The 27,345-nt window shown below is 36.5% G+C and overlaps 1 protein-coding gene across 2 annotated transcripts in view; it reads right to left on the bottom strand.

Annotated features, from left to right (window-relative positions):
* Nucleotides 1–3,781: 3,781 nt before the first annotated feature.
* LOC134654125 (neuropeptide CCHamide-2 receptor-like) overlaps nt 3,782–27,345 on the bottom strand; it is a 115,413-nt gene continuing 91,849 nt past the window's right edge. The window contains exons 6-9 of one of the 2 annotated variants that reach the window (XM_063509569.1): nt 11,438–11,631; nt 9,050–9,170; nt 7,448–7,630; nt 3,782–3,969 (exon numbers count right to left, since the gene is read on the bottom strand). In XM_063509569.1, the coding sequence (XP_063365639.1) occupies nt 3,930–3,969; nt 7,448–7,630; nt 9,050–9,170; nt 11,438–11,631 (538 nt within the window). In that variant the 3' untranslated portion in view covers nt 3,782–3,929. Of the gene's footprint in view, nt 3,981–7,447; nt 7,631–9,049; nt 9,171–11,437; nt 11,632–27,345 lie in introns of both variants that reach the window. The other variant, XM_063509567.1, reaches the window with a different exon arrangement.

The following is a 27,345-nucleotide window of genomic DNA, read 5'->3' as shown; positions in this document are numbered from 1 at the left end:
GTATCTTATTCAGCAATATAAAATATGATGCTATTTTGATTTAAATATGAATGTGTCTCACTGTAATGTCAGCATCAATAGTAGCGGAAGAAACAACGCGCCAATAGTACCTATTAGCCACCTGGAATACTTTTCCAAATACATACATCTCTACAGTTCGCATTAAAGTATTTGCCACTGTATAATTCTATTATTCTAGATGTTGAGACATATCTCTTTTTGTTAAACTGTGAGAATGTGAATATACTTATGATGCTGATTTTACCTACTAAATTGTGTTAGCATGTCGCGACACATTTAATTTTTATGCTTTTTCCTGGATTTTGGACAAGCGCTGGTGGCCTAGCGGTAAGAGCGTGCGACTTGAAATCCGGAGGTCGCGGGTTCAAACCCCGGCTCGTACCAATGAGTTTTTCGGAACCTATGTACGAAATACCTATCATTTGATATTTACCAGTTGCTTTTCGGTGAAGGAAAACATCGTGAGGAAACCGGACTAATCCCAATACGGGCCTAGTTTACCCTCTGAGTTGGAAGGTCAGATGGCAGTTGCTTTCGTAAAAACTAGTGCCCACGCCAATTACTGGGATTAGTTGCCAAGCGGACCCCAGCCAGCCTATTATGGATAGCTTTATCCATCTTTATCCACGTGATAAAATAACTGTCACTGTTTAACACCGTGGGAAAGAAAGTGACGGACACCGTTTTATCACGCTGTCACGTAGACAAGAACGACCATCATATCCGTACAGGCTCCCATGAGCCGTCGCAAAATGCCGGGACAACGCGAGGAAGATGATGATGTCGCGACACATTTAAGTACCTACGTAACGTAACATTTATATTGCGCCTTAAACTTTCTAATTTAGTGTCCTTATATTTGCGTATCAATTAGGCTGCTGGCGTTGCTGCATTTGAATAACATTCACCTATCTCATTTTATTTTCAGGTATTTAATTAATAAGCATTTCCATCTCAATCGAATCCCCGAATCCCGATCTCAAAGAAATATCTTTATTCATGAGCCAATTCGTGTCTAAAACCACCGTTTTAGCAAGTACCTATACAAAAACTTACTAAAAAACTTCCGTATCTTGGATGAAAATAGAATTCAATTTACTCTTCCCAATGGTCGGGGTAATTGGCAAAGTTATTAAACGATGAGATAAAACCGCAGAGTTCGTAAATAATTTAATGTGAATGGATTAATTGATGCAAGGGTTTATGAATATTATTATAGTCTTAAGCCGGTTACACATTTGTCTGTCGTGTCGTGTTGTGTTGTGTCGTGACGCATCAGAACGGAAATCGGTTTCATTCGGCAGCCCGCATCACACAGATGTGAACTCAACCATACTGAATGTATGAAACCGATTGCCGGTGTGATGCGTCACGGCACAACACAATACGACAGACAAATATGAACCGGCTTTACGGCAGAATACAGCTTATTAGTATATTAGTATGGATTTACACGATAGGGATATTTTAGGTACCTAAATATTATTAGAAATAAAAAATAATTTGCTCAAAGACGTCGATTTAATTTGAAGATTCTTTACATCATTTTTACATCGTAACAATAAACATGATAATTTCTGTACAAAGATAATAATTTAAGTATATGTCACAGGAAAGGTAGTGATAAAACCGTGATATTACCTACTATTTAAGTTTCTTAATAATAAATAATCTTTTTAGTTTGTCGTTCTTTAGTGAAAGCTATAAAATATCTAAGCGCCAAAATTTCACAGTAAATTCATTGACTTATGTATATATTACTTCATAATTTATATTTGAATTATTTAAGTAAAGTAGGATTTCCTGAGGATTACTGTAACAACACAAGGAACAAATGTTAACCATTGAGTCCGCCGTCCGCCCCGCAATAGCAAAAAAAAATGTTATATACACATTTGGCTTATTTATTATTTTAGGCGATTTCGAGGCAGACGTTGAAAACATTTCGTACAAAAGTTGATTTTTCTACTTATACTTCGTTTTTTTAGCATTAGAAATAAGGTAAACAATCTTGATGTGTCTTTTAGTTGAAAAACACATTTTAAAAATAAGTTACGGTAAATATGTAACAATTATGAATCTAATACGATATTTTATAGTCTTCTGTTTTCATAAGTAATAGTTATTGATTTTTAAAAAGTGTTTTTCAATTAAAAGACTTGTCAAAATCGCTTACCTTCTTTCAAGTTCTTTCTAATGCTAAAAAAAATGAACTATAGGTACCGAGTACTTTGACATTCTTCGAGTTTGCCAAAAAACGACAAAACGAAAGCGGATTTATACATTAAATATTTATTATAAAATGTACACAATCATCAACATTCATACTCTTTCTGTTAGATCTTTGGTCTTTTAAAATATTTATGTATGTATTTACAATAGTTATACCTATTACATATTTTGTAATTTTATGAAATCTTACATTAAAACTCTATACTTATTCTTAATTTTTTTTCTAACTTAAATCTTTGATTTTCATCCACAGCCATACAAAAAAATATTTAACGATGTTTGTAACATTTATTTTTAAACATGCATGTAAATTTGCATTTTTTGTGTCTAACATAATCCATTACATAATACAGTATGTGTGCCAGGTGACCAGAGCAAAATCCAAAATGCAGGTTTTGAAAATTGTACGTAGTATTGAAATCCAAACTATAATATATTTAAGAAACTGTTATAAATGTATTGGCATATCCATACCGGTTTCATAATAGGGTTTTGACTACTAGTCAAAACAGTTTCTTTTTTTGAACTGTCAAAACGATTTTGCTACTATGGAAACACATCAAATTAACTACTCTTTATAGTTTGATACGGGTTTTAAAATAGAAATCGTTTCTAAAAATAACTGCTGTCTGCGTTTCTCTATTAATCTTCTGGTGCTTTATTTTATGCATTGTGTAAAATAATTTATTTTAAATACAGTCAAATACCAACCCTATTATAAGATTATAAAGTTCAAATCGCCCACCATTTTGATTGCCCTTGACTTGAAGCCCCAATTCGATGGATCAAGTTCTCGCGCCGTGTAAATGGGGCTTTGGATTCTATTTCAAGTTTGTTTTGTTTATTTTTCCTGTTGCAGGATATTAACCTTAAAACAATTTCTGATTCTAAAATCAACTTTGAAATATAAACTAATTATTAATATTATTTACAGTAAATGAAAAATCCACTCAAGATACCGTGCAATGCAAGTAGATTTAGTATAAAAAAACTTCCAAAGTTCTATACTATTTACAAAGATTGTTTTCATTGTTCTTCAGAGTATTTTACGGAAATGTTATGCTCGAACTCTAAGCTTACTATTATGTGTCTCCATAGTTCCAAATAATGGCAGAGGTTCCTAAATCCAACACAAATGTATCTCAAGATATGTGGCTGAATATTATGTAGCTATATGTAATATAAATAAATACCTATACCTATATTTTTTTTACAAATGTAGGCCATCACGGCAGCGCCTGCTCAGGGTCATAACAGAAATATTTAAAAATATATTGATTCTGACAAACTGCCACGATCGTATTTGCTAAGATAATACGTTATCTACATACACATATTTGTAAGACGCTTTAGCATTATTAAAATGTGTTACTCCAGTAACACCTTATACCAATAACTCCGCATCTGACTTCAACCTTAAGCCTTAACATGCAAGGTTCATTTTTAAACTTAAGTCACTGCTAAAATCGCTCACATCACCACACTAAGCTGCAGATTTATTTTTTATATCTACACTATTATGCATTTTGTCTTTTTTTCACACTTCTTCAAAAGCGTCCCGGAATCTGACCTATCTATTGATACACTTCTCATCGCCGGTCAAGAAGTCGTTGGTGTCTCTGATGCTCATGATGGTGACACCATCGCCGCTGTTTCTGCTTACGATGGTCTTTTTCTTAGTGCTTCCGTAGTCGTAGTTGGATATCACAACGCTTTCTGTTGGGTTCCTGCAAACGTTGATAGGGCATTACTGAGGAATGTAAAGGAAAAAGTCGAGTGCGAATACGAATTTCAGAGAGCTGGCGAAGCGCGGCAAGGAGGCGACGGAGGACAGGAGGGCTGGCACAAGGCACCGAGCTGGAGCCAGTTTTTTAATTTTTTATTTTATTTGTAGTTTTATGTAGTTTTGTAATTTTAGTTTATAATTTTTACTTTAAGTCTTTATTTATTTTTGTTTATATTACTTGTTATTGTAATTTTATTTGTAGTTTTATGTAGTTTTGTAATTTTAGTTTATAATTTTTACTTTAAGTCTTTATTTATTTTTGTTTATATTACTTGTTATTGCAAGTGCCAATTTCAGTGAGCTTAAAGAAGAGACAAAGTAAAATCAAACCGGTAGATACAACAGGTAGGTACAGGATTATTAAAATAAAACATCAGTAACATCACTAATCCGCACCACTTACTATTCTTATTTAAAGGCAAATGAGAAATTTACAACAATTTGTTTCTTAACAAAAGCTTATGCTCATGTAACAGGTCAAAGGATTTGGTTGAAGAATTACCATATAGATGGATAAAACTCCTTTGTATCCTTTTAAAACTAGGTATTTTAGTTTATTTTTATAGATGAGAGTATACTCATCTCATGAAATATTACTTTAATCCCGCTTTGTGCTGGAATAAACTGCGTTATTTGCATAGTTTTGCCTTAAATCCAGTAAATAAATTATGTTGGATGAGAATAAGATGGTAAACAAGGGTTTTAAGCATAAGAATTTTGTTACTAGTACTCAGTGAAAATAACAAAGGTAAAGATATCTGAGCATAAAAGTTATGCTCAGATGTCTTTGCCTTTGTTATTCTTAGGACGAGTTCCTCATCTCGTTTACCAACGGCTCTAAATCTCCTTATTGTAATCATTGAATAAATAAAATTATAACATTTAAAGCCGCTTGAATAAAATAAAATTTGTATCCACCAAAATTACTTGGAAAATAATATTAAAAGTAAAGTACGTAACATAACAGGTTATCCAACTTCACATTCTTGTCATTCGTGGATTATGTGCGATTAGAGCGTGGCAGGCTTCCAAAATTCGAACATGTGAATTTCATTTTGTAAGCATAATACAGTAAGTCGTAAAAATAAAGCGATTTAAGGTGGTCGGAAATTTAACGTGACGGAGACAGGATGGGGCGAAACACTGGGTGGTGCTTTGTGTCGTGTGTCGCGGATATAAAACCGCCTCCATACTATTCAGGGAATTATTATAGTACCAAAACATCTTTAACTGATTTTATTGTGTAATTATTTCAATGATTCAAATATTAGAACCTTTATGAAAAGACTGATACTCCTCTCTGTCAAAGCCTGGCGGTCTAGCATGAGTTGCGTTCTCGCGCGCGACTCTATATATACATCTTGCGCGACTTCAAGTATGGAGTCGGGCGCGAGGCCGAGAACTCAATTCGTGCTAAACCGCCTGATGTGTATACAGTAGATGCCCAACTAAATAAAGCAGCAATTACACTTCGTCGTTCGACCGCAAAATTGTAAATAACACGTTAGTCGGTCGCATTCGGCGATCGACAGCTGCCAACGCTTATAAGGTGACCGAAGCAGTGTAAATACGACATCTGTCCGCCTTATTAGGTCATCGACAGCGGCGACCGCAGATCATTTGATTAAGTAAAACCTTTATGCAAATGTACTCATTATATCGTTGGCATTGGACACTTAAATTTGAAGTTGTCACAAATAACAAACATCAGACGAGCATGCTTATATTATTATATAAATAAAATTCGGGTGTCTGTCGGTAGCAGTTTCTCATGATTATTTTTATGTGAAGATTTTTATGTATTATTAAGCAAACTAATAAACTAGCTTTCCTAAGCACAAGCTTTGACATCGCGACAGCTCTCAGAGATCTGATGGATGACTTTGTAGTTCAGCCGCCGCATTCGGCCACCGCATTAGGCGGACAGACTAGTGTAAAGACGACGTTCATTGAACGAATCCATTCAAGAGTCATGCGGTCGCCGTAGTAGGCGGACAGACTAATGTGAAGACGACGTTTGTTGGCCTAAGTAGTTTAAAATGAATTCGGCGACCGCATTAGGTGAACGACGCAGTGTAACTGCCGCCCGTACCCCCGTCGCCCTATACTATAGCTGTATAGAAAAGTGGATAGGTACTTAGGTTAGGGCACCGACTATAGATACTACCCACATACCATACCCAGAAGTCGGATACATCCAACACACACACAGTTTTCTTTGCATATTTTAGTTATATCTAATTAAAATATTCAAAGAAAACTGTTTCTTTGCATCGCCAGGACTTAATTAATACAAACAAGGATCCTTAATTAGAACCGCTTCGGGACTCTCTGCAATGAGACGTTATGATCTCGTTGTCATTAAACTTTAACTTGTGTTCTTTTAGGTACATTGATATTAACTCGGATGGCAGAAATGTACGAAGTTAGTATGGAAGGTAAGTTTATTTTTAGTTTACCTACAACTGATAAAGTAAGAACAGGGGTAGTTTCTCAAAAGCTTGTAACTTGTAATACAAGTGGAAGTCCCTTTCTAACAACAGCTATCAAAAAGTGACATCCGCTTGTATTACAAGTTACAAGCTTTTGGGAAACGGGCCTCTGGCCTTGATATTTTTTTATAACATTTCGGATTTCAAATTAAAAACATACCTACAGGTATTTATACCTGTAGGTATTTACATTAAATATACAGTAGGTACCCATTTTTAAAAACTCTGAGCTCTCGGATATACTTACCTACTGTATTTTAATGTTCCGCACAAAACAGTAACCCAAAATAGCAATATCATTATTTATGAAAGTCCATTACCAACTAGTCAAAACTTTGCTAAATAGGATCATAAAATATATTAGTTAACTTTAAGGGTTATTAGTTTTACATTTTAAACGGCACCCAAGACTCATTAATCAAAATAGCTAGCAAAAGTGTCAGGCATTACAAGTAAAATCAAATTATATATCGAGTTAACTCGCTATGATTAATCAAAATGTACTATTACCACGGGTTTTTATTGCTAATTGAACAGATTTAAACCTAACAATTCGATATATGTGAACTATACTACACTATATTGTGCAGTTTATTTCCCGAAGGAACCGTATTTGATATATATTTTTAGACTAATCTGCTTAGTGCAAACTTTGTCTTACGAGCATTACTAATTCATTATCTGACGCAACCTATTATTTAGGTGTAAATATGTCTAAATATTAACCTCTGAACATCTGTTAATAATATTTGAGGTTTTAAATTTACAACTGAATTTGTATTATAATATTTGAAACTTCCGCGTTTTGAACACATTATTAACTCACATTTATGGACGGGTCTATCACGCATCTATGAATTTGCATTGTCAGGGGACACTAAATCGTACGGCATACGATTTAATAATAATAACTAACCTATTGCACCTATGGCGGTGCGTGCTTCGGAACGAGGTCTCGCAGACCGCGGTCCTGGAGAGACGGGAGCTGCATGTCGGGTGGAGCGTGCCTCGCCGGCAACAGAGGTAGCGGTTGAAGTGTTGACGGAACACGCCACTCACGCAGTACAGGGCCACTGGGTTCACGCATGAGTTTAGGAAGCTACAGGAAAATGGATAAGGTTAATAGAAATAGAATATATAGATAGTTTATATACGTGGCAAAAATACAGAAAAAAAAGAGGAACAAAAACAAACTTACACATAACATTACATAACATAACAGATATGTAATATCACAATCATCCTTATATGCGTATGTAGAAGAGTTATTATTGTAAAGTATTTCCGCAGGCGCCATGTTTTGAAATAGCCACTTGCATTATTTCGATAATTTCGGAACGCACAACATTTACCTATATAACTCAACAAATTTCACTCCAATTCTACCGAAATACTGCAAGTGTCTCTTTAAAAACCTGGCCCATTTGTTCCATTCTCCCTACATATATACTTAAGTTGTTTTTATCTTCAGAATAGTTCAGAGTACCAATTAGTAGTAGACAATAGTGTTCTGGAAATGAAGCGCGCGTATGCATTTTCATGACGCGAGGGAAAGAATTGTAGTACTTTGTACCGTATTATAAATAATGAGACCCAGATTCTTTTTATAACATAATTTATATCAAGGTCGACTGAAGTATTATTTCGTTATTATTTGTAATGGATCAAAGAAAGGTACCAAATTGGTATTTTTATTTTGAATCTTTTTTACGTCAAGTATTTAAAGGGGCCCACTGATTACCAGTCCGCCGGACGATATCCGTCTGTCAGTTAGAACAATAAGTTGACAGTTCCGAACAACTGACAGGCCGATATCGTCCGGCGGACTGGTAATCAGTGGGCCCCTTAGGGCCCCCCCCACATCTAGCGTCTTTCGAGCGTCGGCGTCTACAACTCTATGGCCGAACGTCGACGCGACGTCGACGCAACGTCGACGCAACGTCATTTTCCATAGCGATGACCAGACGCCGACGCTCGAAAGACGCTAGATATGGGGTGGCCCTTAAGCCTATGATTGAACAGGCCTATTATTATAGAAGACGGTTTCCTTTAATAAGTGCTCCTTTTATATAAATAGTAATCAAAGAGCCTTGGTTGACATAATACCTTTAAGCTGTTGAATTTAATTTGTCCTCTTGAGACGGACAGTTAATAGCAAAGCGCGTAATTAAGTCAATTTCGCAGCATTTTAAACAAAAGCCTGAGTACACAATGAAAAGATCAAGCGGAAATAGTTTGGAATGTTTGGTCCTAATCATACTCTTCTAATATGCAAGAGAAAATGAGTGAACATTTATTGCATCAACTTTTTAATAATAAACTTTAACTGCGCATACAGCCATTATGTTCATAAAACCTCTTAAACATGAGCAATAATAATAAAATGAAACGAGAAACTAATCAAATTTAAAAGGTAAACTCAGCGTTCCCTAAAGTTGAGTTGATAACGTACGTTTGGTAACATTATTTCATCTAACTTTAACTTTGAAGAGTCCGAACATCAATCTCAATTACTTACCTCAAACAGAAGCCCATTATCCTTAGAGCGTGAGTCCAATCGTTGTAGTCACTCTGAGCGGTCGGGGACAAATAGAACCACATCTCGAAGGCGTGATATGGCAGAAAACAAATGAAGAACACTGAAAACAAACGAATCTTGTCAGTGAGACCTTTTAATTGAAAACGTTATATAAAACGGGTGTTAAGGATATTTTGTGACAGGTAGATTTATTGTGGGCCTTTGCAGGTTAATTGGCGGAGAAAAGGTTTTGTTTGGGACGAAATGGCTTAATGTTTGTTTCGGAAATAACATCAGAAATGTTAACTCGCTTCGTGTTTTTGGCCATTGTCAACTTATGGGATTTGCGGATGGTTAATGGTAGCCTCAATTAAATTTGTTTTGAACGATTGTCGAAAATCCTCATAAACGTAATAACCCTATATCCTCAATAATCCGTTTAAAATAAGTTTAGTATGTTCGAGTCTCGCGACTCTCGCGGGAGTTTTATGGTACCTACCTACTTAGAATTTAGCATAATGTATTACGGTTTCCATCATCAGATATCGCCTCTATTGTCTAAGCATTATAAGCAAGTAAGTAAATATTCTTTATTGCATCAATAATTACACGTTTTACATACATGTAAAACTACAAAGAAATTTTAACAAAAAAACAATAGAACCAGGTAACAACAGGCGGTCTTATCGCTAAAAAGCGATCTCTTCCAGACAAACTTTGGGTAGCAGGAAATGTAGAACTCAAACAAAACTCGACAGGTAGTGTACGGAGCAAAATATGGAGAACATTAAACACAAACACACATACCTACCACCTACCTTACCTTACCCCTATACCTATCTACCTACCTTATACCTATTTAATGTATGTCAGATATCTGATTGATGAGTTTCAAGAAAAAATTAATACCCTACGTACGAAAAAATTGCGAAAAAAGTTTTAGGTAGAGGAAAAATAACGAGCAGTCTTATCCCTCATAAACTTTTGCAACAGATACTTCTACGTACTTAAAGGTCTTAAACAGAACAACCGGATTCATTTCCAAGAATAAAACCGGCCAAGTGCGAGTCGGACTCGCGCACGGAGGGTTCCGCACCATCAACAAAAAATAGAGCAAAAAAACGGTCACCCATCCAAGTACTGACCCCGCCCGACGTTGCTTAACTTCGGTCAAAAATCACGTTTGTTGTATGGGAGCCCCACTTAAATCTTTATTTTATTCTGTTTTTAGTATTTGTTGTTATAGCGGCAACAGAAATACATCATCTGTGAAAATTTCAACTGTGTGTGTGTGTGACTGTGTGTGTGTGTGAACTGTGTGATCACGATTCGTGAGATACAGCCTGGTGACAGACGGACGGACGGACGGACGGACGGACGGACAACGGAGTCTTAGTAATAGGGTCCCGTTTTTACCCTTTGGGTACGGAACCCTAAAAACAACACCGAGTATATTCACGAGCATCGCAAACTTCAAGACCACCCACTAGCGAATTGCATTTGTTAGGTTTCCAACTGGTTTCTTTTGTGAACAATTGCATTATGAGGCAACCCACCGTATTATACAAGTGCAGTATGATTAAAGAACGATTCGCGTTTGTTTTCCATTCCAGAATACAAAATAGCATTCACGTATTCACATTGCAATTGTACTACGATCTCAAACTCTATAGGTACCTACTTTGTCTGTTTATTTTTATAGGAAAGAGATAAATCAATACACATCCTGAAATGTTGTAGAAAATTGAGTAAGTGCACGTGTTTTATTGAGTACGTGTAAACATGAAGCTATGCTATAGTGGTGTGTTACCTTCCTGTATAGAAGTTTGCATCCAGGGGTGTCAGGTATCTTTGTGGTTAACTATACTTATTTTTACAACCCTTAGCTATATTTTGCAAGGTGAATATATAGTTAAACTGAACAGCATTTACCATGGGACCAGCCCCGAAATCGCGAAAAAACATCGATCGCCTAGCCAAGAAGACAATCGTTTAACAGAAACGAAACGCTAATTTCCATACGTTATTTACGTTTATCTTAGCGTTTACTTTCGTTTCCTGCAAACGATTGTCATCTTGGCTAGGCTCCCAAACCAGTCAAAATTTATAAAGCAGCGTTTTTTTGTCGCGATTTTGGGGTTGGTTCCATAGTAAAAGTAGCTCAGTATGACCTAAAATCTATTTTTTTATTCGGTAGACTGAAATGACAGTTCATTTTAGTCTACCGAATTAAAAAATAGACTTTTTATGTATATTCACAAAAATATGTATTATTTTATTTTATTTTATATTTTGTTTTACTGTTTATTTGTTGTGTACATTAAAATGTGACTTTTTGCCTATTACATTATTAAATAGGTCAAATCTCGATACACTCTGTAAACTTACCTATAACAAAAATGAGGACCATACAAGCAACCGATTTCCTAGCCTTCGCCTGGGCTTCTCCCTGGCCGCCGTGCAAGGCTCCCGGCATCTCCCGCGTGCTGGCCAGCAACCGCTGTGCCATCAGGGAGTAGAAGAAGGAAATCACAAGCAGGGGGAGACCGTAGTAGATGATGGCTTTTGCTAGTGTCATCCATCTGTGAGAAGGCGTACAATGAGTATAGATAAGAAAAAAACATATATTAGAGTCGGATCAAGCTAACTTTTTTTCTACCTAGTTTTTTTCTGATTAGAAATTTTATAACCTCAAAAGTAACCTAGTGATAGCTTTTTTCCTCCAAAATTTAATCGCTGCAGTAACTGCTTATGTTCTGAATAAAGGTGCGACCACACCGCTGCTTAAAAAACGGTGACGGCATGGAATCGCAGTGAGGCGTCGTAGGGTAACATTCCATTTCTGACCGCAGCTGCACTACTGGTACTGAACGCGTCGCTGTTACTGTCAACTTCCATAGTAAAATGAATAGTAGTGCAGCTGCGGTTGGAAATGGACTGTCACCTGTAAGCGTACCGTTTTTTTTTGCTTGCCATCCACACCGCTGCTCACAATGCAAATGACGGTGTGGAACCACAGTTACTTGCCGTAATCTTTACGATTTTACTAGGAGGGCATGCGATAAAATCGTGATGACGACGCGTCACTGCGATTCTGCACCGTCGGCGTGTTTTAAGCAGCGGTGAGGAGAGCATGTGGTTAAAACGGTACCTATCTACGGTCACTGCGATTCCGTACCGTCACGATTCAGCAGCGGGTGTGGTCGCACCTTTATAGTGTCGTTTACATATGTTATTGTATAACATATGTAAACGACAATAATATTATTGTACCGCAATATTAGATATCAAAATTTATCAATTTTTTAACAAGCAGATACGTCTGCGAGCGATATTCCAAATTTTATATTAAAGGAAAAAATGGAAAAAGTTACGCGTAACTTTTTCCATTTTTTCCTTTAATATAAAATTTATGATAATAACGCAGCATGATAATAACCACGGGGGTCTCCTCTACTTAATTATGGCAAGAGTGATGGATAGATGGTGGTGATAGGATAGATGATTACGATGTTCGTGTTAGTAGACTGATTTCACGCTACTCAATGGTCCTACTGATATTCACGAGATGGATTTGCAATTTGTGCCGGGAGATGTAACGTAGCTTTGCAGTTTCGGTCAGGCGCTGCAGGCAAATAGAATGCAACCACTGATGGTAGATATAAGAGCAAACGAGTTAAAATTAATGTTGCTATGTACCTATTTTCATGTATTTAGGTATATTTGATGTCACCGTAAATATTTTATTAATTATTAAAATGATGTAAGTAAATTCTACTCGGAGGATATTAGGTATATATTTTTCTTTTTTTTTTCTCGCTTTCACGGTGGTATAAATCAATTAAGTACAATAGGTACCCAAGCAGAGAAAAAAGTTACAAAGTAACTGTCGTACTCCATTATGATCTCATTTTTAGGGTTCCGTACCCAAAGGGTAAAAACGGGACCCTATTACTAAGACTCCGCTGTCCGTCCGTCCGTCCGTCCGTCCGTCCGTCCGTCCGTCCGTCTGTACCAGGCTGTATCGCACGAACCGTGATAGCTAGACAGTTGAAATTTTCACAGATGATGTATTTCTGTTGCCACTATAACAACAAATACTAAAAACAGAATAAAATAAAGATTTAAGTGGGGCTCCCATACAACAAACGTGATTTTTGACCGAAGTTAAGCAACGTCGGGCGGGGTCAGTACTTGGATGGGTGACCGTTTTTGCTGCTTGTTTTGCTTGTTTTGCTCTATTTTTGTTGATGGTGCGGAACCCTCCGTGCGCGAGTCCGACTCGCACTTGGCCGGTTTTTTAGTTGTCTTTCCGATCCAATAATCAATAATCCGATCAAATTTGACGACCGGTCTGGCCTAGTGGGTAGTGACCCTGCCTGCTAAGCCGATGGTCCTGGGTTCGAATCCCGGTAAGGGCATTTATTTGTGTGATAAACACTAATATTTGTTCCGGAGTCATGGATGTTTTCTATGTATATAAGTATGTATTTATCTATATAAGTATGTATATCGTCGCCTAGTACCCATAGTACAAGCTTTGCTTAGTTTGGGGCTAGGTTGATCTGTGTAAGATGTCCCCCAATATTTATTTATTTATTTATTTATTTATTATTTAATACTTACGAATGACAAAGTAAGCCAATTCAGCTGTACAGTCTGCACAAAAGTAGTCTTATTACCTACTTATTTTTATTTCCCCACCTGATTTGACTTTATTTCAAAGGGATTAGGTTCAATTTTGCTTAACTTCTGACACCGTTATGCCATAACCACTCAGTTGCTTCTGGTAACTAGAGCTACCAACTTTGAACGCCTACAAATTGCTTCTGGTAGCCAGAGCTACCAGACGACCATTGTACGATTTTTGATTTTTTATCTGTGAGTGGCGGCTTGGAAGCGGTTTAAACTATGTTCCGAGCATAGACAAATAACATGGCAATACAGAAAAAAAAAATTAGCCAACATGATAAAATAAAAATATTTTAAACAGCTGTCGGTTTCAAAGTTGTGCGAAAGTGAAGTTGCGGAAAAGTGGTCGGTGTTTTAAAAATGCCGTAAGTATTTTTAATTACTCTTTTACTATCTAAATTTTATACCAAACGATTATGTATTTATCTAACTAACAGATAGAATGTATATTTCAGTTCTAATGTAGAATTATGAATTACTATCTCACTTCAAAGTAGTTAAACGGTGATTTTTTTCGGTTACTTGCGATTGAAATAAGATAAGACTTTGAAGAATAAGTCATATTTTTCAAATAAAATATTGTTATTTAAATAGTCTAAATATTAAGTTTCATTTATAATCATAAAATCATTTAAACCTGTGATATGTTATACAGGATTAGCGAAAGAAACAATTGTAAGTATGTGCCGGGCGGCTGGTAACTCTAGCTACCAAAAGCAATTTAGCGAACGTCTCGCTCGGACGTCGTAAGGCATGAGGCACACTAGACGCTTTGCGTGCCCGTGTGGTACATTCTTGTTATGTGTTCCTACTAATGTTTCAACTACTAAGATTGTGTTTTGGGGAAACCTGACATTATTTGCACATGGTTATTGGTATATCTTTTATTAGTGCATGGTCATATACAGGGTGTCCCCAGACTATGTCACATGAAGGAAAAGTACCTTAAATAACGTAGATAAGAATATGACGGTGACTGAAAATAATGTCTGCATACTTTTTCGAATGCTGGACCTACCTGTGCCTAACGCACTCTGTGTGCCCCGACCCTAGTCACCAGCGGCGGCCATTTTTTCAACATGGCGGCCAGTCCTACCGGCGTCGGATCAGGTGTTGCGGGTGTTTTTATATCGGCTTTGTTTATTTACGTTTAAATTAGTGTAATTCCGTATTTAGCAGTTTTCTTTTGTGTAATATGGTTTTGTTCTAACATTCTGTGATTACTGATGTGAAAAATTTATAGTGAAAATGTGATATTGTGTTGTTTTTGATCGGCAAAAGAACCCGAAACTGCGGTGGTACGTAATACTTTCTTGTTATTTACTTGTAAAATCGTAATGAAAGCGATAATTGCAAACTGTGACTATTCTAATTAAAGATTATTAGTTACTTGTTCTTATTAGAACTATATTTCCGTACTTGAGTCTCTTTAACCATTCAAAAATACATCATGAATCAACGAAACATTTCGATCCGTCCTGCGTATTTCTTGCGTGACGTGTCATAAAATGAAATGATGTTTATTTAAGGATTTTTAATATACACTTATATGGTATTTGGTACTAAATAAAAGAAGAACTAATCTACTTTTTTTTACGATACTAAAAATAGGTGTTATCGCTTTAGTTTTTTTTTTTAAATACATCTCTGCTTGAAGGTTTCGACTTTTTTAGTGTGTCAAGTTTACGCATTTTTTATAATTATTTTTATTTGAATTACCCATACATTAAGCAACGGAATCAGATTCCTTGTTTTATTAACTATTCTGTGTAAAAAAATCATAGCAAATGGTTCATTAGACGCCAATTAATTAATTTTTCAATAAAACACTGCATCGCGCGGACATTGGCTTAAAATCGCGAAGCAATTTACGCTACAATTTTTGAAATCCAAAAGCAACTGAGTGGATATTAAGATTTAATGAACAGCAAATCAGAGACTATCTCTCGTTCTGTGATAAATCATTATCTCAAATAAATGATAGTTTTAAATGTAATTATTGCGATAACGCACTTGACTGTGATACCTTAAGTACCTGTAAATTTTTAAATGACCATTTTATTTATATTGATAATTTATACTCTAATATTACATCAATTTTAACAATAGGAGCTAAGAAAACGAAATGTGCTCGTTTAACCAAGAGTCATTTGAAACAAACTGTACCTGGTTGGAATTTTCACGTTAAGGAATGTCACAGTGCTTATAGACTACATTTTAATTGTTGGCTGGCCGCTGGTAAGCCGTCCACAGGTCAATTGTTTGAAAACATGTGCGATAGTCGTAGACTCTTCAAAAATAAACTAAGATGGTGTCAAAAGAATGAAGAAAAAGTTAAATTGGATATTTTAGCCGCGTCTAGGAAGAACAAGAACTTTACGAAATTTTGGAATGAAATTAAAAAGCACAATTTCAAACCTCAGTTACCAGTAAGCGTGGACGGCGCCCAGCAACCGGCGCTTATAGCCGATATTTTTAGTCATAGGTTCAAAGTTTCACCAAGACCCGTGCCCCAGTGTGTGCTTAAGGATGTGGGCCACAGGACCGACAACGCTCAGCCACACCCTGTTCGTTTCTCTGCCGAAGAAGTCGCGAAGGTAGTTAGAAACATGAAGCGAGGCAAATCGCCAGGCCATGATGACCTTAGCCTTGAGCACATACTTTTTTCGGGTGACGTCATCTATGGGAAACTTTGCACCTTATTTAATCTATGTTTGCGGTACTCTCATCTTCCTGCAGACATGATACATACCATTGTCGTCCCGATTGCCAAGAACCGAACAGGAGACTTGTCATCATCGGCTAACTACCGACCAATCTCCCTTGGAACGGTGGTGGGCAAGATATTTGAGCGGTTGCTGCAGCCCAGACTACTCAAGGCTCTCAGAATAGACGACGCGCAATTTGGTTTCCGTCCCGGTCTCTCGACCGATTCCGCGATCGTAAGTCTGAAACATGCGGTGGACCACTACGTGAGTAACAATACTTCGGTCTACGCATGCTTTCTCGACCTTAGCCGTGCATTCGACCTTGTGAATTATGAAATTCTGTGGGGTAAAATGCGCGGCTCCGGAGTACCTGAGGACTTGGTACGCGTGTTCGAGTGCTGGTACGGAAACCAATCCAACTGTGTGAAATGGGGCGACACGACATCTAATAGTTATAGATTAGAATGCGGGGTACGCCAGGGTGGACTTACTTCTCCGGACCTCTTTAACCTTTACGTCAATGACTTGATGGGGAGGCTGAGGAGCACTGGAGTTGGGTGTCACGTGGGTGACGTCTGTATTAACAGTCTCAGCTACGCTGACGACATGGTGCTGCTCAGCCCCTCCATCAAGGGTCTGAGAAAGCTGGTTTCAGTCTGTGAGAATTATGTTGATTCTCATGGGCTGATTTACAACGTGGCTAAGACAGAACTGATGGTTTTCAAGGCTGGAAGAGGTCCGGATAACATACCGGAAGTCAAATTAAATGGAGAGAAGCTGCGTGTTGTGCAGCGGTTCAAATATCTTGGCCATATACTGACGGAAGACATGAGGGACGACAGTGACATGGAACGCGAAAGAAGAGCTTTGGCTGTCCGTGGCAACATGATAGCCCGCAGGTTTGCCGGGTGTAGCAGGGGAGTCAAATGTACATTATTTAATGCATATTGCCTCTCTTTCTACACCTGTCAACTGTGGGTCAGGTACTGCAGGAAATCGTACAGCGCCATCCGTGTGCAGTATAATAATATATTCCGGACACTGATGGGGCTGCCGCGTTCCTGCAGTGCCTCTACCATGTTCGCGGAAGCCAGAATCCCTGACTTCTTTGCAGTGGTACGCGCACGCATTGCTTCCTTCTGGGAGGGGATGCGCCGCTCGCATAACACCATCCTCATGTCGGTGTGCCGCAACATCACTTGTAACATGTTTAGGCACTGGCTTTCAGTACATCAAAACGGAAACAAAAAATAGTAACAATTAACTATTTAACTTGTTTTACTTTGCTTTTATTTTAGTTTTAAGTTTTAATATTTAGTTTGATATGGGTGTACTATCTACTGTACGTGATGCCTGAAAATAAAACTTTATTTTATTTTATTTATTTATTTATTTAAACATCGATTTTAATTTCAATTTAGCGTCATCTACGTAAATTCATTTATTTAAGTTAGTCAGCATCAAGAAATAATATTGGAACACTTAAAATATCTCGAGTCTTTATTAATTCCAGTAGCTTGGCCTAATATAATATTAATCTATATTTTCTAAGCACCCTCAAACTAGTTCGGGCCGTTTTATCTAAAGTGGTACATATTATTTTTAATTTGACAATTAAAAGGATTATTTTTATTTAGAATTAAGAAACTTTTTGCTCGTAATAGCAGAAAAAAGCGTCACTTAACTTCTGTACATTTTTCGTTCTATCCAATCCGTTACCGTCATACAGAGTCTATTAAAAATGGTAACGTGGAATACTAATTTCATCTGTCATTTTTGACGTCTAAATTACGAAGTTGTAAAAATGTACATTGGACATGTACATACATACACTTTAAATTTGTTTACATTAGTAGGTACAGTCAGCGTCAGTAGTAGCGGATGTAAGGGCCCGGCCACATGTCAGCGGTGCGGCGCCGCCGCCGCCGCGCGGCGCGGCACCGCAGAAATCTGCGGCGACGCCCGCCGCAACGCAAAATTTTGCGGTGCCGCGCTGCGAAAACGCTGCAAATGGTGTTAAAGGTATGAAAATCGGTTCGATTGATCTTTAGGACATTTGAAACAATTTGACGCGAAGCACCAACAAATACAAAAAAAACCGGCCACGTGCAAGTCGGACTCGCGCACGGAGGGTTCCGCACCATCAACAAAAAATAGAGCAAAACAAGTAAAAAAAAAACAAGCAAAAAAACGGTCACCCATCCAAGTACTGACCCCGCCCAACGTTGCTTAACTTCGGTCAAAAATCACGTTTGTTGTATGGGAGCCCCACTTAAATCTTTATTTTATTCTGTTTTTAGTATTTGTTGTTATAGCGGCAACAGAAATACATCATCTGTGAAAATTTCAACTGTCTAGCTATCACGGTTCGTGAGATACAGCCTCGTGACAGACGGACGGACGGACGGACGGACGGACTGACGGACGGACAGCGGAGTCTTAGTAATAGGGTCCCGTTTTTACCCTTTGGGTACGGAACCCTAAAAACGAGAGGAGTTATGACGTCATCTTTTTTTTGTATGAAATTTAAAAAAAAATTGTTTAGAAACCTATCGTGTGTAGTATTAAACGAAAGGGCTTTCTGAGCCGATTCCAAAAATATATCACATCATTACATTTGAGTATTTTTTTTTTAATTATAATAAAAATATTTTTCAAAACATACCAAGTTTGGGTTTCTCCAGATACAATACCGTTAAAAATTTTATCTACACACATGTCATTAGTGCTCTATAATACCTTCAGAAACCGTAGGAAATGACCAGCTTTATTACAACCAATTTTACTATGAGAACTTTCTTATCTGTGGTAGTAGGAAAATTTGTACTGTAATGTTATAAGTAGTATAACGTTACAAATTTTTAGTATCGTTATGAGTTTAAATTTGGAACAGCAGTCAAAACTCAAGTGGGTCTCTATTCTAGTATCCATAGATATTAAAACAGTTATCGATATGAAACGTCAGTTTAGTATGTTTTTTAATATTAACCGCACGATATTTGATCTCGAGTGACATGAGAATAGGAACTATTCTTTTGTCTAGGAATTAAAAAAAACTATGGATGCGTGACATGCGTGAAAAAAGTTTTCATTCCCCGTCATTTGGCGTACAGTTTATCTTTCAATTAGTTTTAAGTATGTGTTTAGATAAAGTAGTGTATGTAACTGTACATAATTAGGCATTAAAACTCGTGTGATCCTATTAAGAAACTCACTAACGTTCGTTTCTTAAACCCACACTCGTATTTTGATGCCTCTCATTATGTAGCAGTCAACTACTATTTTTGTTAAATATACCTCAAATTATACCAAATATCCTCATATCTAATTCTAATAAAGCAATTTTGAAAATATTTACATTTAGTATACCTATTTGTTTTAATTTTTTCTACTCCCGTACCTTTATTTGTCATTTAAAAGGTCGTACACACACCTTTAAACCCCTATGTTATAGTTGTCAAGACAAGTCTTTAGTCTATTCCCCAAAAAAGTATTTGTGCATACACGCAGTATCTTTTTGGTACTTTTACGATACTTCGTGTAATCACCACTTAAAAAATATTGTATGAAATACATTGTTGCCAACCTAATTTTAATTGCCATCTCTGACAGATGAGTACTAAGTGCATTGCTGCCAATTTACAAAATTGGCAGCAATGCACTTAGTAAAAGGTGAGTTTTTTCAGTTAATTCTTACATAGATAATTTTTACTACGACTTATAGATTCCGAGATATAAGTGACTTTTTGGAAAAACCGTTATACTTATATTAATTTTATGCTTTCTATTTAAATATTTAATTGAGAGATTCATAGATCACACTTTGTATAATTGAAAATTAAAAAAAAAAAAACATATTTCATGTAATTATTTTCAAAATTGCTTTCTTAGGGTTAGATATGAGGATATTAGGTATAATTTGAGGTATATTTTACAAAAACATATTGAACGGTATTGTATCTGGAGAAGCCCAAACTTGTTATGTTTTGAAAATTATTTTTATCATAATTAAAAAAAATGACTGAAATGTAATGATATGATATTTTTGGAATCGGCTCAGAAAGCCCTTTCGTTTAATACCACACACGATAGGTTTCAAAACAGTTTTTTCAAATTCCATACAAAAAAAGATAACTCATCTCGTTTTTAGGGTTCCGTAGCCAAATGGCAAAAAACGGAACCCTTATAGATTCGTCATGTCTGTCTGTCTGTCTGTCTGTCTGTCTGTCCGTCTGTCCGTCTGTCCGTCTGTCCGTCTGTCTGTCCGTCCGTATGTCACAGCCACTTTTCTCCGAAACTATAAGAACTATACTGTTGAAACTTGGTAAGTAGATGTATTCTGTGAACCGCATTAAGATTTTCACACAAAAATAGAAAAAAAACAATAAATTTTTGGGGTTCCCCATACTTCGAACTGAAACTCAAAAAAATTTTTTTCATCAAAGCCATACGTGTGGGGTATCTATGGATAGGTCTTCAAAAATCATATTGAGGTTTCTAATATCATTTTTTTCTAAACTGAATAGTTTGCGCGAGAGACACTTCCAAAGTGGTAAAATGTGTGTCCCCCCCTCTGTAACTTCTAAAATAAGAGAATGATAAAACTAAAAAAAATATATGATGTAGATTACCATGTAAACTTCCACCGAAAATTGGTTTGAGCGAGATCTAGTAAGTAGTTTTTTTTTATACGTCATAAATCGCCTAAATACGGAACCCTTCATGGGCGAGTCCGACTCGCACTTGGCCGCTTTTTTTATTTAATGGTGCTTCGGGTCAAATTGTTTCAAATGTCCTAAAGATCAATCGTACCGATTTTCATACCTTTAACATCATTTGCAGCATTTTACTGAATTTCTCGGTGTACTGCCAGCGCTATTAAAAAGGCGCAGAAATAAAAAAACAATTGAAAAGAAAATTTTGGGTGAACCCATATCTTCGTATAATGAATGAAGATGCAAATAATTTCAAAAGAAAATACCGGCGCGGCACCGCAGAAATCTGCGGCGCCGCACGCCGCTCGGCGGCACCGCGCGCGGCGAAACTCACCGCTTTGCGGCACCGCGCGCGGCGCCGCGCACCGCTTTGCGGCGCCGCAGCGCGGCACCGCAAAATTTTGCGTTGCGGCGGGCGTCGCCGCAGAGCGGTTTGCGGCGCCGCAGATTTCTGCGGTGCCGCAACGCGCGGCGGCGGCGGCGCCGCACCGCTGACATGTGGCCGGGCCCTAAGGATGCGCAAACAGTGCGCAAAGGATTATGGCACTCTGGAATATTTTTACAAATAGAAATAATTCTCTACAGTTCGTGGTCTAAGGGGTCTATTTCAGTGTAATTGCGTTACATGTAGTTGTAGAGGCAATAGAGACATAAACTCTTTTTGTTAAGTAATTAGAGAATGATAGAAATGTAGTTTGATCCACTACTTTTGATGCTAACTGTACAGTTGTACACGTACACACACTTCATTTTAAAACACTCATAAAGTTCAAAGTATTTAGCATAAATACTTGCGTACCTTTGACTAAACTTTACAGACGTCACATTTTGTTCTTATGCTAAACTTTATCACACGATAGGACTAGAGTCTTAGAGAATAGTAGAATTATTCTAGAGAAATAGTCAGCCATTCGTGCTTAATGCTGAAACTTAAACTTTTATAAAAGAGCCGTACCATAAGTTTTGGATTTATATAAGCTGCTCGCTTTTATAATAAATCCTTAGAGTAAGTTTAGAGAGGTAGTTTAACGTTTATATAATACATATCTGTATTTGCCGTAGAAATATATTTCCATTACTCATTTCTCGTAATTGAATAACATTAATTCGGCCATACATTATTTAAACAAATGTAGGCACACCTCTAGACAATAGTTAATAGCTTTGTGTACATATATTAAGTTGATAAAGTTATAATTAATCATACAATGTTAATGGAAAAGGAGTACCTTAATGCGAATAAGGGTTTAATCAGATAATTACCACAGAAGAGACGCGAACTTAATTGACATGCATGTGATGCATGACCTAATTATTTAAGTACTCCAGTATTCTGACCAATCATTGTGACAAGTCAAATTAACCTCTTTGCTGGTGCTGTGAAATACGGGGTCCCGTTGTTTCCCATATAAAGTTTTAAGTCATACTTAATGTATTGTTTGTCATATTATTATTAGTCATAAAACTGAAACCTTAACGGATAAATTTCAGAATTTTCCCTATCCTATACAGTGTGTAAGTCAAATACGGGCAATAAATTAAACCAGATATAGAATTTACCCGTCTTATCATTAATTAAGATGTTTTTAGGGTTCCGTAGCCAAATGGCAAAAAACGGAACCCTTATAGATTCGTCATGTCTGTCTGTCTGTCTGTCTGTCCGTCTGTCCGTCTGTCCGTCTGTCTGTCCGTCCGTATGTCACAGCCACTTTTCTCCGAAACTATAAGAACTATACTGTTGAAACTTGGTAAGTAGATGTATTCTGTGAACCGCATTAAGATTTTCACACAAAAATAGAAAAAAAACAATAAATTTTTGGGGTTCCCCATACTTCGAACTGAAACTCAAAAATTTTTTTTTCATTAAACCCATACGTGTGGGATATCTATGGATAGGTCTTCAAAAATGATATTGAGGTTTCTAATATCATTTTTTTCTAAACTGAATAGTTTGCGCGAGAGACACTTCCAAAGTGGTAAAATGTGTGTGTCCCCCCTGTAACTTCTAAAATAAGAGAATGATAAAACTAAAAAAAATATATGATGTACATTACCATGTAAACTTCCACCGAAAATTGGTTTGAACGAGATCTAGTAAGTAGTTTTTTTTTATACGTCATAAATCGCCTAAATACGGAACCCTTCATGGGCGAGTCCGACTCGCACTTGGCCGCTTTTTTTAAGTTACACTTAATTATGACCCCGTGATTAATTTTTCCCACATGTACCGAGCAGCAATGTACTGTAAACATTAAGAAACAAGATGATAATGACATTACGAGATACGAGCTTTTCATAGTAACTGCCAACAAGCGTTGACAGTTACTTTAAAAAGTTCGTATCCCGTAACGTGTGTGGTGTATTACATTGCGGGCCGTATTATTTTGTATGGTTATAATTTTCAATGCATTTCTAAGTAAAATCTATCTCAATATACTTTTTAGGTCCTATGCTAACCACCGTTTAAATATTCGCCCGTATTGGATTTACACACTGTAGATAGGTTAGGTTAGGTTTGTTTTATGGCAACCCTGAAAAGTGACGCGTTTCTGAACCAAATGAATTATGACTAACAAAAATGCGGGCAAACAATACATTATGGCTTAAAACTATTTGGGAAACAATCGAAACCCATGAAATACAAATCTATGACATAATCTCTTCTGAAGCATCAAAACTGCAATTTAATCAAGCCCAGCTAACTATAACGCTAGTCGTAACGGTATTCGCGGGCTAACAGCGTGAAATTGACTGATCCTAGTACAATGGCGGTGAATCAATCTCAGGCTCTCGGATACGGACAAGTGGAGGATTAGCTAGATACATTCACGCTCGTGTACCACTGCAGTGTTAAGTAGGTGCACTTATATTGGCTATGTGCGAAGTGCGTGGGGATAAAAGCGACGACCACGCATGGCGAGGGAAAATGCATACGCATCAGATGACCTTTTTTTCTGATGCCATATTTTTCATTGTGTAATTTCTGTAAATATATAGATAATTTATTCAACTCGTTAATAATACATTCCTTTAAAAAATTACTTAAAATATCTAAATTACTTAATATATTACAAATAAACTAACCAAATAACCTCCGCGAATCGTACCGGGTGCACATCACATCACACTGGCTGCGTTGTAAATTTTATGCTTTTTCTAATCTAAACTACGAGCTCTTTCGACCCTATAGTTCGTTTTTTTAGTATTAGAAAAAAGGTAAACAATCTTGATGTGTCTTTTAATTGAAAAACATGTTTTAAAAATAAGTCACGGCAATTATGTAACAATTATGAATCTAATACGATCATTTATATTCTTCTGCTCTCATAAGTACCTATAAGTCACTGATTTTTCAATTAAGTAAAAGACATGTCTAGATACCTTACCTTCTTTCTAATGCTAAAAAAAAAACGAACTATAGAAGAGAAATAACGTCCCGAAGTTTATTTCCATAAGTCAACACAAAATAATGTTTCAAAAATGTAATGAAATCTCCTGGTAAGAGCTGGTAATCCTGTTTAAAAATATCAGAAAATGAATTTATAAAAGTGAATTTTGTGTCAGGAATGATCATATGTAGAATACTTATATCCTTTTATTATACGACAGTGGAAAAACTTTAAGGTTCATGTGAAAATCTTCATACTATTTGACATCTGTCAGATAATAATAATTAATAATTCATTAATGTGGCCCACAGGGCCCATCGTCACCCACAGATTAAACATTCCCATTTCTATAAAAGGCGCAAAATTCATTTTATGGGTCATTAACCTTCACGACTAAATTTTTTAAAAATTTCCGCCTTTTAGACTTGCGGTAATGATATAAAATAAAAGTAAGTTGAGTGTTTTTAGGGTTCCGTACCCAAAGGGTAAAAACGGGACCCTATTACTAAGACTCCGCTGTCCGTCCGTCCGTCCGTCTGTCACCAGGCTACGTCACGAACCGTGATAGCTAGACAGTTGAAATTTTCACAGATGATGTATTTCTGTTGCCGCTATAACAACAAATACTAAAAACAGAATAAAATAAAGATTTAAGTGGGGCTCCCATACAACAAACGTGATTTTTGACCGAAGTTAAGCAACGTCGGGCGGGGTCAGTACTTGGATGGGTGACCGTTTTTTGCTTGTTTTTTTTTTTGCTTGTTTTGCTCTATTTTTTGTTGATGGTGCGGAACCCTATGTGCGTGAGTCCGACTCGCACTTGGCCGGTTTTTCTTATCTACCGAGGACTGAAGTTTTTAAGCAGTCTATTCATGCACGTAATGTATTTATAGAATTTCGCACCACTAACTTATTTCGTTCAGTGATTTATAGGTAAGCGAGACGAAAGAATGTCACGAACAGAGAGCGTCAATATAAAAAATTCAATATGACACAAAAAGCCAAGGGATCAATGACAGATTGCTCAATTTCCATCATATTTGCACAAGCCAGGAGAGCACACTTATTTGTCACTGAACCTTTCAAAGAGATAGGTACAAAATAATAACTGGCAATATCAATTTTTTTATCACTGTATTTTTTCCCGTCCCTTTATTTTGTACCTTTTGACCACCGCTTAACAACATACCGCATGATGAGATATAATAAGTACTTATGGGATCTAAATGAAGTGCCTTAAAAATATTTATAATTGAAATGGTACTAAACTATGTTACAGAGAGTTCACGTTTGTTAGGGATTTTCTATCTTGCTAAAAAATATTTTAAAAGATATTAATTTAAAAATAATTAATTAATTTAATAAATAAATTGATTAATTAATTAATTAATTTAATAATTTAATTTAATTAATAATTAATTTTAATAAAAAAATATTTAATATTTTTTTTTTATTTAAACCACAATTTTTGAAACAGTTCCACTACAGTACCATATACCCAAGTTCGTCTGTATGCCAGTATACCAACCTTAAAAAAGCGGCCAAGTGCGAGTCGGACTCGCCCATGAAGGGTTCCGTATTTAGGCGATTTATGATGTATAAAAAAAAACTACTTACTAGATCTCGTTCAAACCAATTTTCGGTGGAAGTTTACATGGTAATGTACATCATATATTTTTTTTAGTATTATCATTCTCTTATTTTAGAAGTTACAGGGGGGGGGGGGGACACACATTTTACCACTTTGGAAGTGTCTCTCGCGCAAACTATTCAGTTTAGAAAAAAATGATATTAGAAACCTCAATATCATTTTTGAAGACCTATCCATAGATACCCCACACGTATGGGTTTGATGAAAAAAAATTTTTTGAGTTTCAGTTCGAAGTATGGGGAACCCCAAAAATTTATTGTTTTTTTTCTATTTTTGTGTGAAAATCTTAATGCGGTTCACAGAATACATCTACTTACCAAGTTTCAACAGTATAGTTCTTATAGTTTCGGAGAAAAGTGGCTGTGACATACGGACGGACAGACAGACGGACAGACAGACAGACAGACAGACATGACGAATCTATAAGGGTTCCGTTTTTTGCCATTTGGCTACGGAACCCTAAAAACTCAATTCTTTATTACCCGTACTATTATTTGTTGCAAACAATATTAAGCAAATACCTAAGAGAGGTATGGTAGAATGTACTGTGACACAATGTTATCTAACTTTTATGAAGGTAATTTCAACAGCGCATCTAAACAAAATTTGCAAACTCAAAACCAGATGAACACTTGTGCATTCCAAATTAAACCTTCGATCCATGGCGTAAGTTTCAAATTTGGTTAAAAAATTTGATCAAACTGCATTTTAAATTAACAGTTATTTTAAAATGCAGTTTCGCTGAACTGTTATAAAGTCGCATTTTGTCCGGTGTTCACTCATTGTCACGGATTGCATACCCGGTTAATCTAAAATTATAAAATTTTAATATGATGGCGCATTCTCATTTTCTCGTGATGTTTGATTCATGCAGTTATATTAACATCACAAAAACAAGATAAGTAATATTGACAACATAAAAAAATGAGCAAGTTCTATAAATCTATTTGTAATCTTTACCTATGGGAATTGGGTTTGCAGTACGGATATGATGGTCGTTCTTGTCTACGTGACAGCGTGATAAAACGGTGTCCGTCACTTTCTTTCCCACGGTGTTAAACAGTGACAGTTATTTTATCACGTGGATAAAGATGGATAAAGCTATCCATAATAGGCTGGCTGTTGACGTTAGAAATGTTGC

Source organism: Cydia amplana, chromosome 14 (genome assembly GCF_948474715.1).
Source record: "Cydia amplana chromosome 14, ilCydAmpl1.1, whole genome shotgun sequence".
Lineage (NCBI taxonomy): Eukaryota > Metazoa > Arthropoda > Insecta > Lepidoptera > Tortricidae > Cydia > Cydia amplana.
This window is presented reverse-complemented; position numbering and strand designations above follow the sequence as displayed.